The 17425-nt window shown below is 45.9% G+C and overlaps 1 protein-coding gene across 2 annotated transcripts in view; it reads right to left on the bottom strand.

Moving 5' to 3' along the window:
• LOC310692652 (syntaxin-binding protein 4-like) overlaps positions 1–17425 on the bottom strand; it is a 64487-nt gene that overhangs the window by 34125 nt on the left and 12937 nt on the right. The window contains exons 1-2 of one of the 2 annotated variants that reach the window (XM_083473664.1): positions 10681–10795; positions 9942–10015 (exon numbers count right to left, since the gene is read on the bottom strand). In XM_083473664.1, coding sequence (XP_083329790.1) covers positions 9942–10015; positions 10681–10727 — 121 coding nt within the window. In that variant the 5' untranslated portion in view covers positions 10728–10795. Of the gene's footprint in view, positions 1–9941; positions 10016–10680; positions 10796–17425 lie in introns of those variants that run through there. The other variant, XM_083473663.1, reaches the window with a different exon arrangement.

Genomic DNA, 17425 nt, shown 5'->3' with positions numbered 1-17425 from the left:
ACAGTGGCAAGAGAAATTGATGAACTAAGCAGAACTGGCCAAATTGACTTACAAATTGCCAGAGAAGGACAACTGCGACTTCAAGGAGGAATGGGAACTTTTTACAAACTATTTAAAAAGGCAACAAAATGAACTGGACTCCTTGGCAGGTTTTGAATAAATTTAATGGTTGATAACAATTTTATAATATGCAGAGAAAATATGCGAAGAGAAATCAGGGAGAGGAGCTGAGGGAAGTCCTTGGTGGGTGGAGGGGGGAGGGAAAAATAATGTATGTGATTACATGGTTGGATAATTTGTTATGTGAAAATTGATCAATAAAAATATTTTTTTAAAAAAACAAAAACTGAATGATGGGAGATTCAGGACAGGGGGTGGGGGAAGGGAGGACTTCTTCACACAGAGCATAGCTGGACTATGGAGCTCTTTCCCCCCAGAAGGAGCAAGGGTCACTGACATGGATGGCTTTAAAGGGGATGAGACAAATACAAATACTCTTGGAGGGTAAGGCTATGACAATGGATACTAGCTATCATGATGATGTTCTTCCCCCACTGTTAGATGCAGTAATGCTTCTGAATTTCATATGCCTGGAGTTGCAAGTGGTAAGAATGACTGTTGTGCTCAGGTCCTGTCGGAACAGGCAGTGGCGTAGCGTGGGGGGTGCAGGGGGGGGGGCGGCCGCACGGGCCGCAACATCTGGGGGTTAGGGTTAGGGGGCGCAAATCCACGGGTTAGGGGGCGCAAATTACTTGCCTTGCCCCGGGTGCTAACAACCCACGCTACGCCACTGGGAACAGGATGCTGGACCTGAGGGGGCCACTGGCCTAATCCAGCTTCTTCTTCTTAGGTCCTTATATATCAGTCCTTACCACTGAAATACATATATTCCACTCGAGGTATAGAGAACGAGAGTGAAGTGAGCAACCTCAGTAGTGGCCTTGAGGATATGGAACTCCTTCATCAGGGAAGCTTCGTTATAGAACAATGTGTTTTGCAAGATGAACCTATTGGGTTGGAAGTAACACAACTGATACTCCCAGAAAACTGTGTATAGGATTGTAGTCTTCCTAATCCTAATGAACTGGAATAAATAAATAAAAATGTCCAGTAGCACCTTAGAGACCAACTAAGTATGTTCTGGGTATAAGCTCTTGTGTGCATGCACACTGCTTCAAGCCCAAGGGATAGGAAGATTTCAAGGCAGACACAGTTCTGCAAATCAAACTGTACCCTTTTACATGTCCTTGCTTTGCTCAAAGTCTTCTGTCTCTTATGTCTTGCTTGGGGCATGTGCTGGATACCTGCCCAGAATGCCTAGTGCCACAACATCCCTGACATTAAAATGACACAGAATTCCTGTACGCTGTATTTCTAGTGGACTGCTGAAGAGGATTCCAAGCCAAAAACAGCTGGGGTGAAAAGTTCATTGGGGAGGGAGAGGAAGGAAAATAGGTCAGTTTTGATTGCTGTCTATTTATTTAAAAGCTAAACCATATAAATGGTTTTTATCCCTCCGCGGTATATAAAAATAACACAAAACAGTATCAAATAGCATAATAAAAATGGTAAAATAGCTTTATAAAAGCAGGGGGCTGCAGCCATCTAAATTTCACTCAGAGTAGTCTCATTTAAATGAATAGGTGTAAGCTAGTCATGTCCATTGATTTCCGTGGTTTACCCTGAGTTGGACTACACTGGATGCAAACCAAGAACAAGTAGCAAGAGGTAGTGTTCTGTAATGGTTAGAGTGGTTAGGATATAGGAGATGAGCATTGAAATCCCCACTCATCCACGAAGCTCACCGGGCGACCTTGGAGCCAGCCCCTAACCAACCTTACAGGATTGTTGTGGGGATGAAATGGGCGGCGGCGGGTGGGGGGGGGAGAGCCTTATAGGCCACTTTGAGTTCCTGAGAGAAAAGAATGTGATATAGATGCAATGAAAGAGCAAGCAGGAATGGGACACTGGCCTGATTCAGCAGGCTCTTCTCGTGTCCTCATGGACTTTTGGTAAGTCATGCCCATTAACTCTTTTAATATCTGTCAATAGAGAGCTTCAGTATTTCTTAATCTTTGCGCATGTTCACACAATATTAAATATCCTTCCTCAGGGGGCTCAGTAATGCATCAGTCACTTGAATTCAGATTAATTGTACCCGTGTTAGAACCCAATTAGATATGGGGTCTCCAACATGGTAAGTGGGCAGGCATCTTCCTTGGTGCCCTTTAAGCAGTGGCGTAGCGTGGGTTGTCAGCACCCGGGGCAAGGCAAGTAATTTGCGCCCCCTAACCCGGTAGGGGCAGAGAGCTGCGAGTGCGAGTGCGCCCCCCCAGATGTTGCGCCCGGTGCAGCCGGCCCCCCCCCCCTGCACCCCCCACGCTACGCCACTGCCTTTAAGGCTTCCTGTCCCTCCCAATTTTTAGTTAAAAACAACAACAACAACTGAGGTGTGTTTTTTGTTTTTGTTTTAGGGGGTTGCTTGGGAAGAGTTACCTGTTTCTGCTTTAGCCTGCATTTTATTGGTTTTGGGGTATGTGTAGGTGTTTTTGTGTGTTTGTTTAAGGGAAAGGCATTCTCAGCATTGCCATTGTTCCTTCTGTGAAATGGGTATATTGTGGGGCCTACAGCACAGTTCCAAATGTGTCCCCAGCTCACAAAAGGTCAGGAAACCCATAGCCAAATAGGATTTTGAAAAATGTAAATTCATGCATAATGTAAGAGTAAGGCAAATTCTTCCAGTTTCAGTTTTCTTGGCTGGCTCTCACCTCTTTCTCATGCAATCCTATTTAGAATGCATGACAGATAGTCACATCTCATCCTTATACACACACGTAGCCAAGGGCGACTGATTGAGCACAAATAATAGGAAGAGGATCCCTTCCCGCAAATAATTTTTCAAGTGTCTGTTGTTGCACACCCACAGTGCCCTCTGGCGGTAATATATAAGGGCTAGTGCTAAATCCGAAACAGAACTCTAGTTCAGAATCACGCAAAAAATCGGGATGAAACATGCATGTGAAATTTCCAGTCTCAGCTCCATGTGGAGCTCTCCAGGGTGCTACTGAGAGATAGAGCTTTGCTTGTCTCATCATAACCCAAACCCAAAATCCTTACCCAGAATCCTCTGTCATGACTGGAATTACGGATGGAGGAGAAATTTGGTTTGGTTCACATTTTAAAATGGCTTTCAAAACTTTCAAAAACAATGTGCATCTTTTCAAATTCAAATTTCTCTAAATTTTGCAGCACAACTGTGCTCAAATACTGCATACCAAAATGCGTGTGTACATAAAAATGCACATAGCCATGAAAATAACATGCAGAAATGCAGTATATCAGAGAAAGCTTCTTTGCACAAATGCAGTATATTAGGCAAAATTGCATACCACAATGTGTATTAGGAGAAATTTACACTGAAATGTTGAATTTTGATGAGGAATTTTTAAAAAAAGATTCACAAACTGATGTGGAAATGTGGAGAACAGAAGATGAGAAAAATGAGAAGCTGAGACCTCATTCATACCATACATTTAAAGCACCACGATCCCACTTTAAACAGCCATGGCTTCCCTCAAAGTATTATGGGAACTGTGTTAAGGATACTGAGAACTGTTAGCAGACCCCTCTTCTCCTCACAGAACTACAATTCCCAGAGTTCCTTCTGAAGAGGGATTGATTGTTGAATCACTCTGGGTAACAAGCACATCCCCCCCCCCCCCCGCAGCAATAAAAATATGCTTTAAGCATATGGTACGTCCTTAGCCTTTGGGTACAACTGACACAACTTGGCTTTTCGTCATTTAGAATTTCTGGTGATTTTTTTTTAAACAATTGGACTGTTTCAATGAAATGAACTCTCTACTGGGTTTTTTAAAATTTTGTTTTATATTTTACTATTTAATGTGGAATTTGTGGTTCTGATTGTTTGGATGTGTAAGCTGCCCTAAGATCTCTGTTGGTGAATGGATAAACTAAAAACATGAGATTTGACACAGAAATGCCTGGCAGGAAAAGGGCAAAAATGCAATTTATCAAAGGCTCATTAAATTCTAATTTCTTGGAGTCTGGGCTGAAGGCTGTGGGATTATGAATGCTGGTTTTAATTAACAAATCAGCCAGTCAGTGAGAGCCAGCGAGATCAGACTTCCTTGCTCTCAATCCAAGACACAAATAGATGTGTTAACAGACGGGAGGAAGCCCACAGACACTGAGCATCTGTCTATTGCAACCACACACAACACACACAGCACGAGAGGCAACTGAACCAAGGAATCAACCCCATTGACAAACATGCTTTGCTTGGAGGTATTCTGCGAAGCCAAGATCAAAGCAACTGATCTGCTCACGCCTAATAAATATAGGAACATGCTTACTGAATTGCTCTTGTTGGGGTACAGAAGGTTTCAGTGTGAGCCACCTAGAAAAGAACTCACTTGGAGTCAAGACTCCTGTTCATCTAGCTTGGTCATGCCCAATAACAATAACAATTTTATTATTTATATGCCACCCATCTGACTGGGCTGCCCCAGCCCCTCTGGGTGGCTCCCAACAAAATATTAAAAACACAATAAAATATCAGCCATTAAAAGCTTCCCTGTACAGAGCTGCCTTCAGATGTCTTTGTAAAGTCATATAGTTATTTATCTGTTTGATATCCGACGGGAGGGCGTTCCCACAGGGTGAACCAACAAGACCCTCCTATGCTGACTGGCAGCTGCTCTCCCGAATTTCAGGTATGGCTCTCTCCTGGTCCTACCTGGAGTTGTTGTGGATTGAACTGGGGAACGCAAATCAGATGATATACCACTGAACTACAACCCTTCGCATTTACACATTATGGAAGGGTCTGCTTTGTCTGCTATCTTCCTTTACTCTGCAATAGCCCAATTTTGAACTGAAATGATGGGAACACATACACACAACAACAGAGCCCTTGCTCACCCCACTTGCCAACACCCTGCTAAAGGTAAAGGGACCCCTGACCATTAGGTCCAGTCGTGGCCGACTCTGGGGTTGCAGCGCTCATCTCACTTTATTGGCTGAGGGAGCCAGCGTACAGCTTCCCGGTCATGTGGCCAGCATGACTAAGCTGCTTCTGGCGAACCAGAGCAGTGCACGGAAACGCCGTTTACCTTCCCGCCGGAGCGGTACCTATTTATCTACTTGCACTTTGACGTGCTTTCGAACTGCTTGGTTGGCAGGAGCTGGGACAGAGCAACGGGAGCTCACCCCGTCGCGGGGATTCGAACCGCCAACCTACTGATCGGCAAGTCCTAAGCTCTGTGGTTTAACCCACAGCCCAACCCGTGTCCCTGCTATTTCCCCCATATTCACCCCCTAGAGTGGTGGCTCCCAAACTTTCTTCGACCACTTCCCCCTTGGTTCCTTAAAAAAACATTACTCAGAATAGCAGTTTGCACAACCCATTAAGAAATAATAATAATAATGCAAAAAAACCCCCAATCGATTGCACATTTATTCAAATTCCAATTAAAACTATCTAATCTAATTAAGTCAACCAAATTGATGCACTTGATTCAGTGACGCCAGCTGCTCAAAGTTGGTTAGTCGTTTACACTTCCAGTGCCTCTTGCTACCTGGTTGCCTCTTAATGTCCCCCTAGGTAATTCCAGTGCCCCCACAGTGGGGGGCACACCCCACTTTGGGAATCAGTGCCCCAGAACTTCCCCCTCCCACCCAATGTAAGCACTAAGATTCACTTTCTGGAGCCACTTCTCCCTTCCGTTCTGAAGCTCCACGCCCGTTTTCACCTTTGCTCCCATATCCATGCATCCTTCCCCTCTGTTCTGCACAAACACCCATTTTCACAGGAGAGGAAGGAAGCCTGTGGGATGTCCTCAAGGATCCCAAAGTGAGTATATGAAGAGGGTGAGGAGCCAGAGCCATTTGATGGGACTTACTGAAGGGCAGCTGGAATGCTGGTTCCTCCTGCTCTCCTTCCCTGGTTGGCTGGCCACACCCAGCATCTTCCACCCAACTGAGCAACTGTGGCAGGGCAAGCTGGTCTACGCCCTACTGCAGCTCCTCACCCACATCCTGCAATTTGCCAGGATGCTGCTGGTACTCCTCTTCCATCCTGGTCATCTGCTGGGAGATCGCCATAGCAATGTAGCCCAGGAGGGTACAAGCCATGTCCCTTGCCCTTCAAGGCATTGCAGCAGCAGCAGCAGCAGCTGGCCTATGAGCTGCTTGGCCTCACCACTGCATGGGAAAAGCCTGTGATGGCAACTCCACCTTCTCCTCTTCTAAACTGGGCACTCTCCCAGCTGTGGGGAAAGGGGAGACTTCAGTGATTTCAGGCCAGGAATGCAAGGAGGTTTCCCACGAAGGGAGAGCTTGGCATTAACAGCTCCGCCCACTACCAACCTTTTTGAGGTTTGCCTCTCCAGATGATGCGTTGGTGAGGACAGTGGGAAACTCAGGCTGGCTACATATTTGGCTACCGGTGGCAGAAGCAGCATTCCCCAGGGGGGCACCTGTCTTGTGCACACGGCAGCCCAGCCACTACGATGGCAGCAGCATACTGAACTGCTGGGAGGTGAGTGGAGTGCCTGCAGAGCACCTGAATGACGTTTGCAAACCAATGGGTATAGTGCAACAACAGTCAGGCTTGTATCCAAGGCAGTGCACATTATGCCAGCACAATGCTTTACCCTTGTACAATGGAACTTCTCCCATCCTCTTCCCTGATCTGCTCTGGAGGGTTGGGGAACTCCCAGAACAGATTTAGGGGACTCAGTGGGGAAGGAGGAGGAGGGGAAGTTCCATGGTGCAAGCATAAATCCTTGCACGGATGGAATGAGTTTGTGGGATACCACCTTCTCTTTATATATTGGGGCAAGCCTGGTGGAGTTCCCAGACGTGTGCGCACACCTGTATTTTAAAGATGGAAACACACAGCTGTAAGAAGTGCATGATGCTTGCAAGGTGCATATTTTCTATAGGACTAGGCTAGTGCAACCCTGGCATTTTCCACAACTATCATAGTGTACCAAGTGGTCCTTAGTCACCTATCCCTTCCCACTTAATATTTCAGCAGATGTTGCTTGCACACTTATAAAGACTAGAAACTTAAAAAATAAAAATAGAACTGAGATTTCCAAAATGCTGCGCTCAATTCCAGGTTTTGCCATTTACCTCCATTGCTTGCATGCAATTGCAACACACACACACACAACACAATATTTTGGCCTGTTTATTTCATGCACTAGAATTGTCCTCTTGCACTCTGGAACAGCAACCCAGATCTGTGACTAAGACAACTATATTTAATTACATTTGGCTTAATCTCTTTGTTTTGCTTTCCAGTCTCTGTAGCATCTTTTCCTTCGCCTGGGGTGAGGATTTGGCTATAGGTGAAATGAAGTTAAGCTTAGATCTAAGAAGATGAAGGTTAGGATAATTGGATCTCAGCTTTTCAGAAAAAAAACATTGTTTAACTGGCACCTCTCTATGGTAACTAATTTCCAATTAAATGATCAGTGCAGATCTCTAAGGCACTAGTGGAATTTAGGTTCAGGGAGTTAATTGCAGATTACCAGCTGCACCCTGCACAACAGAGAGTAGATATAATATCCTGGTCTATCCTAGAAAGTCTGTGGACACAGCAACCATGTTTTTAACTCAGTGTGTGTTTTAAAAGTGCCATACCAAGAGTGAGTGGTTGTGTGAATGACAGCACCATGCCCAGTAGTCAGGGTGCACTACTTCCAGACTTTGGCATGTCATCATTGACACTACTCAAAACATAGTAGGCGCACAGAAATATAAGGAACTGTCTTAATATATACTGAGCCAGACCACTGGCCTATTTAGTTCAGTATTTGTTTTAACTGACTGGCAGTGCTTCTCAGGCGTGTCAGGCAGGGATCATTTCCAGCCCTACCTGGAGATGCTGATTCTTCTGACATCTCCTTCACCTGTCTAGCATCTCCAAGAACGAACCAGCGCTGAGGACAGGAGATGCTGCTGACCCGCAAGTGGTGTGCCTTCCTTTTGTCCTGGACCAGAAGGCATGAAAGACTACAAAGCCATAATGCAGTGCAACATCGGAAGCTGCTTCACACTGAGTCAGGTCATTGGTCCATCTAGCTCAGTATGGTCTACTGGCAGTTTCTCCCCAATGTCTCAGGCAAGGAACATTCCTGACCCTACCTGGAGATGCGAAGGATTGAACCGGAGAGCTTCTGCAGGCAAAGTAGATGCTCTGCCGTGGAGTTTTGGTCCTTCCTCTGGAAGAATTTCTATGATGTTTCGTTTTAAAGTAATTTTTATTGGCTTCCACAAATATATAGCTAGACAAATTAGGCGTAAACATAAGCAATAGCACAAACAAAGCCTGCCCTCCTCCCAAGCTTGCCAGTGACTGAAAAAGTATTCATGTCCTTATGATACCCTGTAGTTTTTATAAAAAATTATCCTACATTGTTCAGAACCATTGTATGAAAACACCCATCCCCAGTGAGATCACCTTCTCCAACTAAAGTATTCACAAGTATGCATAGTCATGACATCCACATTTGCAGCGATGTGGCTGATAACACATAAATGCTTTTCAGTAGTTTATAAAATAAACTGCCACCAAATACACATACACCTCTTTCCTTGCAGTCCCATTACATTATGAGTTACTTTCTGAGATATAGCCAATCTCCATACATGTTTACATCACAGGTCTGCCCCCCCAAACCCTGTCAATTCCTCCACCATGTTTGGGTAATGGACAGCGGCGTAGCTAGCCACTTGGGTGCCTGGTGCGGCATGTGTGTCCTGCAGCCAGGGGTGGGGTGAGCCGGCCATGGGGGTGGGGTGCACTGTGTGGAGCCTCTCCTCTGCCTCCCCCTCAGCTGCAGGGCGGCTGAGGGACAGGCGGTGGGCAGACACAAGCCCCACGCTGCCGTTTCAGCATGGAGTCTGCAAGCCACCACGTCACTCCCAGTAGAGATGTGTGGCTCAGGCACGCTGCTGGCCCCGCGGTAAGTGCCGCGGTGTGGCACCCAATACCAGCCGTGTTTCATTACATTTCTTGACTGAACTAAAAAATTTCTGTGAGCCCATAAACAAAAAACTCATATTTTTGTCACCCCCTCAGTGATGACACCCAGGCTGGACTGCACCCAACGCACCCCCCTTCTTCTGCCACTGGTCATAGATCAGCGGTTCTCAACCTGTGGGTCCCCAGATGTTGTTGGACTACAACTCCCATCATCCCTGTGCTCTGGCCTTGCTAGCTAGGGGTGATGGGAGTTGTAGTTCAACAACATCTGGGGACCGACAGGTTGAGAAAGGCTGTAATGGAAAGTCATAATGCAACAAGCAAGGATGTCTGGTGTTTTACAATGCTATTTAACAGGGATGGGGGGGCAGTTTCCAGCCAAAGGGTCACATCCCCTTAGGTACCACATGCCCCTGGTGGGCAGAGCCAGAGGCAAACGTGGCCAGGGTGATGAGTGCAACTTCAGTACGCTACATGCCAGCCACATACAACCCAGAGATTTCTGCACACCCACAAGTTTCTATCTTCCTTCCAGGCAAGCAAGAGGCATCACTCCAAATGCGTTGAAAGAGGGCCAGTGACAGAGTGTGGCTTGGGGAGTGGCTGTGATTAAGGCAGAGTTGTGAGGACCACATCCAGCCTCCAGGCCTGAACTGTCTCAGTCCTGCTGTACAAAAAGGGTGTCAAACAATCATAGGCGTCGACTTTAACAAAATGTTAATTTAAGGTAGCCTCCCTAATGTTTCCCCACAGACGGACAAGTAGCAATAGACTGCCTGCAGCAGATAGAGTGAATCTTGGCATTGGGGACTTCTGGAAAGCAAAGTAAAACAGGGAAAGCACCCTTCAAAGCTCCAGACTTCTCAGTCCCCTTTTTCCATCCCTCCACAAGACTACAGACACCCGAAAAAGACACACTCACCCAGCCCATTGGCGCAGTCATAGAAGTCAATGCAATGGACAGTCCGATCCATTCCGTATGGTCCCATTAGTGTCCTGAAAGCAGAAACCAGGATGAAAAGGAAACTGTTTGTGGACAGCAGGGGCCTATGGTCCTTCTAGGACAGCCTAGACTACCCTCATGCCCCCCAAATGTTTTGGACTACAACTCCCATCAGCCCTAGCACTAAACAGAGTCCTAGAGACGGAGAATAAATTTGACGTTATGTGTTTATTTAGAGCATTTGCACCCTGCTCTTGAGTTAGGAAAGTTCCCGCAGCGGCTTATATACAATCAATTAAAACAAGGCAGCCTCTGCCTGTAGGGCTACAAGCTAAAAAAACAACAATAACCCGCCAACCACAGCACACAAGGGGCAAAGGACAGGGAGGGAAGAGGAGAGAAAAAAGAACCAATTCTTAAACATGCGTTCTTATAATGACCAGCTGGCACAGTTCAGGGGTAGGAAGAAGTGCCTGGTGGAGCCAGGCTTTCGGCAAAGCTGATGGAGGAAGCCCTGCTTCCCATCTGTCCCACTGAGGCAGCCCGATTGAACCCGGGACCATCTGCATGCAAAGCAGAGGCTCAGCCCTGGAGCCACAGCCCTTGCCCTTTGAGGGGAGCCTGCGTTCTTACGTGTGTCCCTCAAGTTCTCTACATGACCCAATGATGTGCCGGCGCCTGCCTGACTCCCCTTCAAGCCCTGTTTCTGAGCCGTTACCTGCTAATAATGACAGCTCCCTTGTAGAGGACCGAAATGGCTGGCATCTTGCGTGCCGGAGATGTCCAGTCCGCTGCCTGGCCCGTAAGCGTTCTGCTTTGGCCGAGATCCGGCAAAAAGTGGCGGAGATGGGGAGCGGCTCATGTGACCATCCCCATGGCACGTCAGGTCCACCCCAAACATTAACACAGATCACTGGGAAACCATCGCTCTCTTAAGATTAAAGCTTACGCAAGGCTTTTACGGATGCAGCCTCGGCCTATCGCAGAGGGATTCGGCAGAAGAGAGGGGGCAAAACAATTCAATTAGACTGAAATAAATCCTCTGGACGTTCCCTCCCCTTGCTCTTAAATCATCGTTGCTCACGCATAATTAGAGCAGCAGAGTAATTATTCTGATGTGTTTTTATTGTTTGCCAGGTGCCCTGGTTTGGAACAGGCAGCAAGGGAAGGATGCCACTCAGATGAAGTCAGGTAACCTTGATGATGCCCGGGGTATGTTGAGATCCATGGAAAGCCCCTCATTGTAATAACTTGTTGCCGGATTTCTCTTTAACGTCACCCCGTTCCTTTTGCTGCCCTATATAACTGTGATGGGGAACCTCAAATTTGGGAGCCAAATGTGGCCCTCAAAACATCTCTATCTGGCCCCAGAACTCTATCTGGGCCACACACCCTCTCCGTAAGCCATGATTCTCACTTGCCCTCCTTTGACCCTTGAATTCTTTTGCCTGGCAGGGATTTGTCCTTGAACTCTGGTGAGGCTTCTCTCTCGCCTGGATGGAGGACAGAGGTGTGTGTGTGTTTGTTTGTTTGTTTGTGTGTGTGTGTGTTGAGTACCTAGCCTACTGTGCAAAGGTAAAATTTGCATTTATTGCTCTGCCCACTTTTATTTCTGGCCCCTCCCACCCCTGGCAGGTGGCCCCTGGAAGGTTACCCAGAATTCACACACACCGCAGGGAGGTATCAGCGGACCAAGGGGTGGAACCCAAGGTTTGGAGACACACAAACAAATGGAGGGAGCCCTAAAGGAAAGACTGTCTTCAGGCAGGCCTTATTAAAGTCCCTGCCACAACAAGGGCACCCTCTGGACGGATTTGTTGCTGCCTAGAAATGACATCATATAACTGGAAGACACACATGCTGGTTTGGGGGTCTCCAAAGGTTGGACGGTATGGACTCCTATCCCCCCCCCTCCACAGAACTACAATTCGAGGAGTGGTCTAACAGTCAACCCTGCTTCTTCCCAGAGAACTCTGGGAACTGTAGATCTGTGAGGGGGGACTAGGAGTCTCCTAACAGCTGTCAGGACTCTTAACAAACCACAGCTCTCTGGAGTCTGTGCAGGAAGCCATGCCTGTTAAGGTAGTCTCACAGATTGAATGGAGTGGGTGTAATCCAAGAATGAACATTCAAAAGCAACCCAGCTGTTGTGCATACTGATTAGGCTTCAACACCACCATTTCCATACAATGTGCCTTACACAAACATTTGCCATGCTGTGATTTGGAAGTGCTTTTCTGTATCACCTGAGCGTCAGTAAAACACTTTAACAAGCCATGGTTTAGGAAGCTGGCTTTTCCAACAAACCATAGCTAAGATGAACCACAGTTTAGGGTTTGCATGGAGATGCAAATGACCACTCTCCCTTTGATGAGCAGAGAGATGCAAGAATCCATTCCCCCATCCATCCTCCTCAGCTGATCTGCAGGAAGTGGGGAGGGGGACTATCTGGCTATGTAAATAACAGAGTCCTGTGTGTGAGCATGTGAGAGTGTGGGTTGGGCACAACCACCACTGGCATTCAGCGTCCAGGGAGTTGGCAAAAAGTGAATGCAGGCATCAGGTTGAAATGTTTAGTCACCTCTGCTCAAACCTGCAATGTTCCAACTGAGAAACTAGTCCACAAATGACAAAAAATAGTATTTTTTTTTAAGCTGAGGGTGAACTAGAGGTGGCGTGGATGATGAGTGGCCCATTATCAACATTGTGTTTTTCTGATCAAAATCTCTCATTGTTCCTGTGCATTTTCCCCACATTGGGATAGGAAAATGGCTAGGGGAAAGGCAATTTTGACTGGAAAATGGCCCACATGAAAAGGATTACATAACCCACCCTCCTCCCCCAAATACCACCTATCGCTGCTCCTATCAAATAGACTTCCTCTCCTGGCTGCATTTCAGATTTGTTTGTTTTTCACAATGCCCAGCCGGGCCTAATTTGGTCTTGTGTTTCAAGGGATCTGCTGACAACGTAAAAAACTGAGCCATGCCCTAATGCAGCTATATAAGGGGCAGGATGGTGGCCTATTTATTTTTCTCTGATCATTATTCTGAATATTGAGGTCTACAAGGTCACTGGTGCATTAGAGGATTTGGGATGAGACAGTGACTTTTGGCTGCATAAAACAAAAGCTGTGAGATAGCAAATAAATGTCTGTTTGCAAATGAGCTCCAACAGCCGCTGGTTCAGAGCCCTAGAAGTGGTGCTCAATGCACCTTCTGTGCAGTAGTTTTTTCAGAGAGAGGGAGACTGATCATTATAAGCTTGTGGTAACGTGGAGGCAGGCTTTTTACCTGGTGGCATCAGTGTTGTGGAATGCCCTCTCTCCCGAAATATGAGAAATCCCATCTGCATTGGCATTCCACCGGCTCTGGGAGACACACCTGTTTTAGGCAAACATTCCCCCAAACATGACCTTCTGGTCTTATTGTTCTAATTATTTTTCACTGTTTTAACTGCTATGCTTTTAAACTGGCATAATTTCTTGTATTTTTAAAATTATGACTGTTTTAATGCTTTGATTGAATGGTTTATTGTGTGTTTTAATTATGCATGGATTTTACAATTGATCTTATAAACCACTTAGAAGCCTATATCTATCTATACTGTATATATAGCATCGTCATAATCAAGGAAGCAGCAGGTAGACAACAGGAGTTTAGCTCTTTCCTATGCTGCAGCAGTCTTGACGAAAACAACTATTTAGAAATCACATTCCTTTCTGGTAGGATCAAGGAATCTGTCAGTTTCTGCTTCTCTTAGGGTTTTACACACCCCTTCCCCAGTCTTGAATTCAGTTCTCCACATTTCTGCATCAATTTGGGGGGGGGGGACCTCATGGAAATTCATCAGCATTTTAGTGTAAATTTATCCCAATAGTCAAATTTTTGTATTCAGTTTTACCTAATCAACACATTTTTGTAAAGTAATTTCCTCTAACATAATGCATTTGTGCAAATTATTTTCACTTAATAGATGCAAATAGCTGCATTGAAAAATTCAGAGAAGCTCCAGTTTCAAAAGATAACTTTTTTTGGTTTGCACACTCTCTGGGGAAATGTGAATGATGCAGACTAGCTGTTAAATGTAAACTGAATAAATGTTGTCTCCCCCCTCATCCTTCCCTTCTAGGTAACCTTCTGGGCACCATCCATTGAAGGCCTCCATTTCCCCCTACTGCTGCCATTCCTCCGTCTCCGTCTCCCACAGAGAGTTAAATCCTCAGCTGCCAAAGAGCTACGTCATCTCATCCTGTTTCCCCCTCTGCTGAGTCGGCCACCTAATCTGATCAAGGGCCCACTGTGTGCTGGAATAGGGTGATTAGAGAGCTGGATGATGCAAAATGGCTGTAGCCATAGCAACGGGGGAGAAAGGCCATGCACCACAGAGGTGTGCTTAGTGCAGATAGAAGTAGATAGCAGGAAGCAGCTTTGTGGGCAAAAGGAGCAAAGAATCCCTTGAGCAAGTAGCTGTTGCAATAGGCTGAGCCCCCTGAAGATCAGTTGCCCGTGCAGGGCTCAACCAAAGGATGAGATGGATGAAACTGTCAATATCAGTGTCTCATTTTCCCCCCTTCTTAAGTTCAGTTTCTTTCTTTCTTTCTTTCTTTCTTTCTTTCTTTCTTTCTTTCTTTCTTTCTTTCTTTCTTTTTATATTGCAAAAAAGCATCAAAATTTTACTGCATTTTTTTCCTATCATGCACATTTTTTGTATTCAGTTCCTCTGGATATACAGTCAAAGGGCATCTCCTCCACCCACCAATGTCTTTGAAGTCCTTCAATGTTACCCCTCTTAAGAATGTGGCCTTCCAATCTTTCACAAAGTACAGCAGGCATTTCAGAGTAGGAACTTTATCTCAGCAATACCAGAGGCAACCCACAAAGAGAAAGAACCAGGAAAATGGTTCCAAAGAAAATGGTTCCATCAAGAAACCATTCAATGGATTTGATGATGTCATCATGGAACCAATCAGGTTTGACTGTGGTGACATCACCAGGAGCAAATGAATGCAATTGTGGATTAGGGTAATGCTTCCTAGAGGAGCCACACTGGTGATTCCAGACAATCAGGTAACCTGAAGAAAATGGGGTGTGATAAAATGTGCTGTGGAGCTAATTACATTTGACTACTGGCTGACAATGGGACGTGGGTGGTGCTGTGGGTTAAACCACAGTGCCTAGGACTTGCCGATCAGAAGGTCGGCGGTTCGAATCCCCACGACAGGGTGAGCTCCCATTGTTCAGTCCCTGCTCCTGCCAACCTAGCAGTTCAAAAGCACCTCAAAGTGCAAGTAGATAAATAGGTACCGCTCCGGCAGGAAGGTAAACAGCGTTTCCATGTGCTGCTCTGGTTCGCCAGAAGTGGCTTAGTCATGCTGGCCACATGACCCAGAAGCTGTACGCCGGCTCCCTTGGCCAATAAAGTGAGATGAGCGCCACAATCCCAGAGTCGGCCACGACTGGACCTAATGGCCAGGGGTCCCTTTACCCTTTACCTTTACTTCCTGTCTGACATCACTGAAAACAAAACAAAACAAAAAAAGGACAGGCTGGAAAAGTGAGGATTTCTTTTCCCTTCTACAAAATATGGTGAATGGTTAAACAGGTTACAGCAGCTCTAAAATAAAACTGTGTATCTAAATGGGACCCAACTGTACATTCTGACATCTACTTCAGCACAAATCACCAGATGTGAGTAGGGATCCAGCTAAACTGAATGCAAATCTACTTCATCTTCTGACATCTACTTCAGCACAAATCACCAGATGTGAGTAGGGATCCAGCTAAACTGAATGCAAATCCATCCTGTAATAGCCCCACTCTGTTTTGCACTAGCCAGATTGCATCTGGAGTACCATGCCCAGTTATGGACACCACATTTTAAGATGGACATTGACAAAAGCCCTTATTTACAGTTCCTTTAAAAAAACACCCAACTCAACAGATGAATACTTGCTCTCATGTAGGAGCTCTGCATGACTTTTTTCTTTTCTTTTCAGTAGGGGAACAATTCTGAAAGGAGCAGCCATTGCTTTATCCCACCTGAAGAGACTCTGGAAAGTCACCAGAAGTACTGAAGTATTTTCAGCAGGCAAAGGTTTGGGTTCTGAACCATCGTAAGTGCCAAATCATGGTTTGGTATTATGTGAGAATTGAATCACTGAACATGATGCAAGCCTGCCCTTCATAAATCCTTTCCATTCAGGAGAATGAGTCTATAATAACTCCACATCTGATTCTATAATATTAAGGGAGGGGGAGAGTTGGAGTCCTCGCTGAAACCATTTTCCTTGCACTCCACTAGTAAGTCAAACATATTAAGGGTTAATGTGATTATCCGTCTTCTGACATTTCTAAATCCCTCCACAACTCTCCACCCCACCCCCACCATACTCCCCAGTCTGTAGGATTTTACCGGTTATAAACTTATTAACAGAAGCAGGTGGTCCGATACGCCTGTCTCTAGACTGTCTATCCCAGAGCTGACCTCGCCAGATCATGCGGGGCTCAGGAAACTGACTGAAAGACTATAGTGGGTGGGAAGGAAGTGGAGAAGCCGTTGCAAAATTGATGTCCTTGTGGGGAGTGAGGTGGGGGTGGGATTTGCATGTGTCTGGGTATGACAAATGAGGACTTGCCTTCAAGGTCATATGGGCTCATGACTCGGGACTGCAGGATGGTGGAGGGAAGCTTGCCAAGAGTCTGTAGGGCCATCCCTACCTTTATACAGAGTAAGGCATATGCCTCAAGCTGCAGTGAGGTTAGAGGGAGGAGTTTTATGTGCTCTGTGGCCCACACTGCCCTCCCTAAACTAACCCTGAGCTACGTTGGCTTGCCCTGCACTCTCTAAAGCAACTCACCCTGTACTTCCCCATCTGCCCTGCATTCCTTAAGCTAACCTGTTTTGTACTTCCTAAGCTCGCCTGCCCACTGCTCCCTAAACTGGTTTGCCCTGTGTGGTAAGCAGTAGAGAAATTAAATTATTGTTTTTTTGTTTAATAATAATAAATGCCACTGCTTCAACAAAGGAATGGAAAAATCACCACTGGATATTACGACATAAGGTAATGGAAGTTGTTGTTGTTGAAATTTGTATACAGTGGTACCTCGGGTTAAGTACTTAATTCATTCCGGAGGTCCGTTCTTAACCTGAAACTGTTCTTAACCTGAAGCACCACTTTAGCTAATGGGGCCTCCTGCTGCCGTCGCACCACCAGAGCCTGATTTCTGTTCCCATCCTAAAGCAAAGTTCTTAACCCGAGGTACTATTTCTGGGTTAGCGGAGTCTGTAACCTGAAGCGTATGTAACCCGAGGTACCACTGTACCACCCTATACCTGTAGATCTCAGGCCAGTTTGCAACATGAAAATTACAACATAAAGACCACAGAATATATAATAAAAATAAGAACATACCAATAATCCCGCAACACATTTAAAAGGTCATCAAATGTCAATCAGCCGA

Source organism: Podarcis liolepis, assembly GCF_965112155.1.
Source record: "Podarcis liolepis genome assembly, chromosome: 14".
Taxonomy (NCBI): Eukaryota; Metazoa; Chordata; class Lepidosauria; order Squamata; family Lacertidae; genus Podarcis; species Podarcis liolepis.
This window is presented reverse-complemented; position numbering and strand designations above follow the sequence as displayed.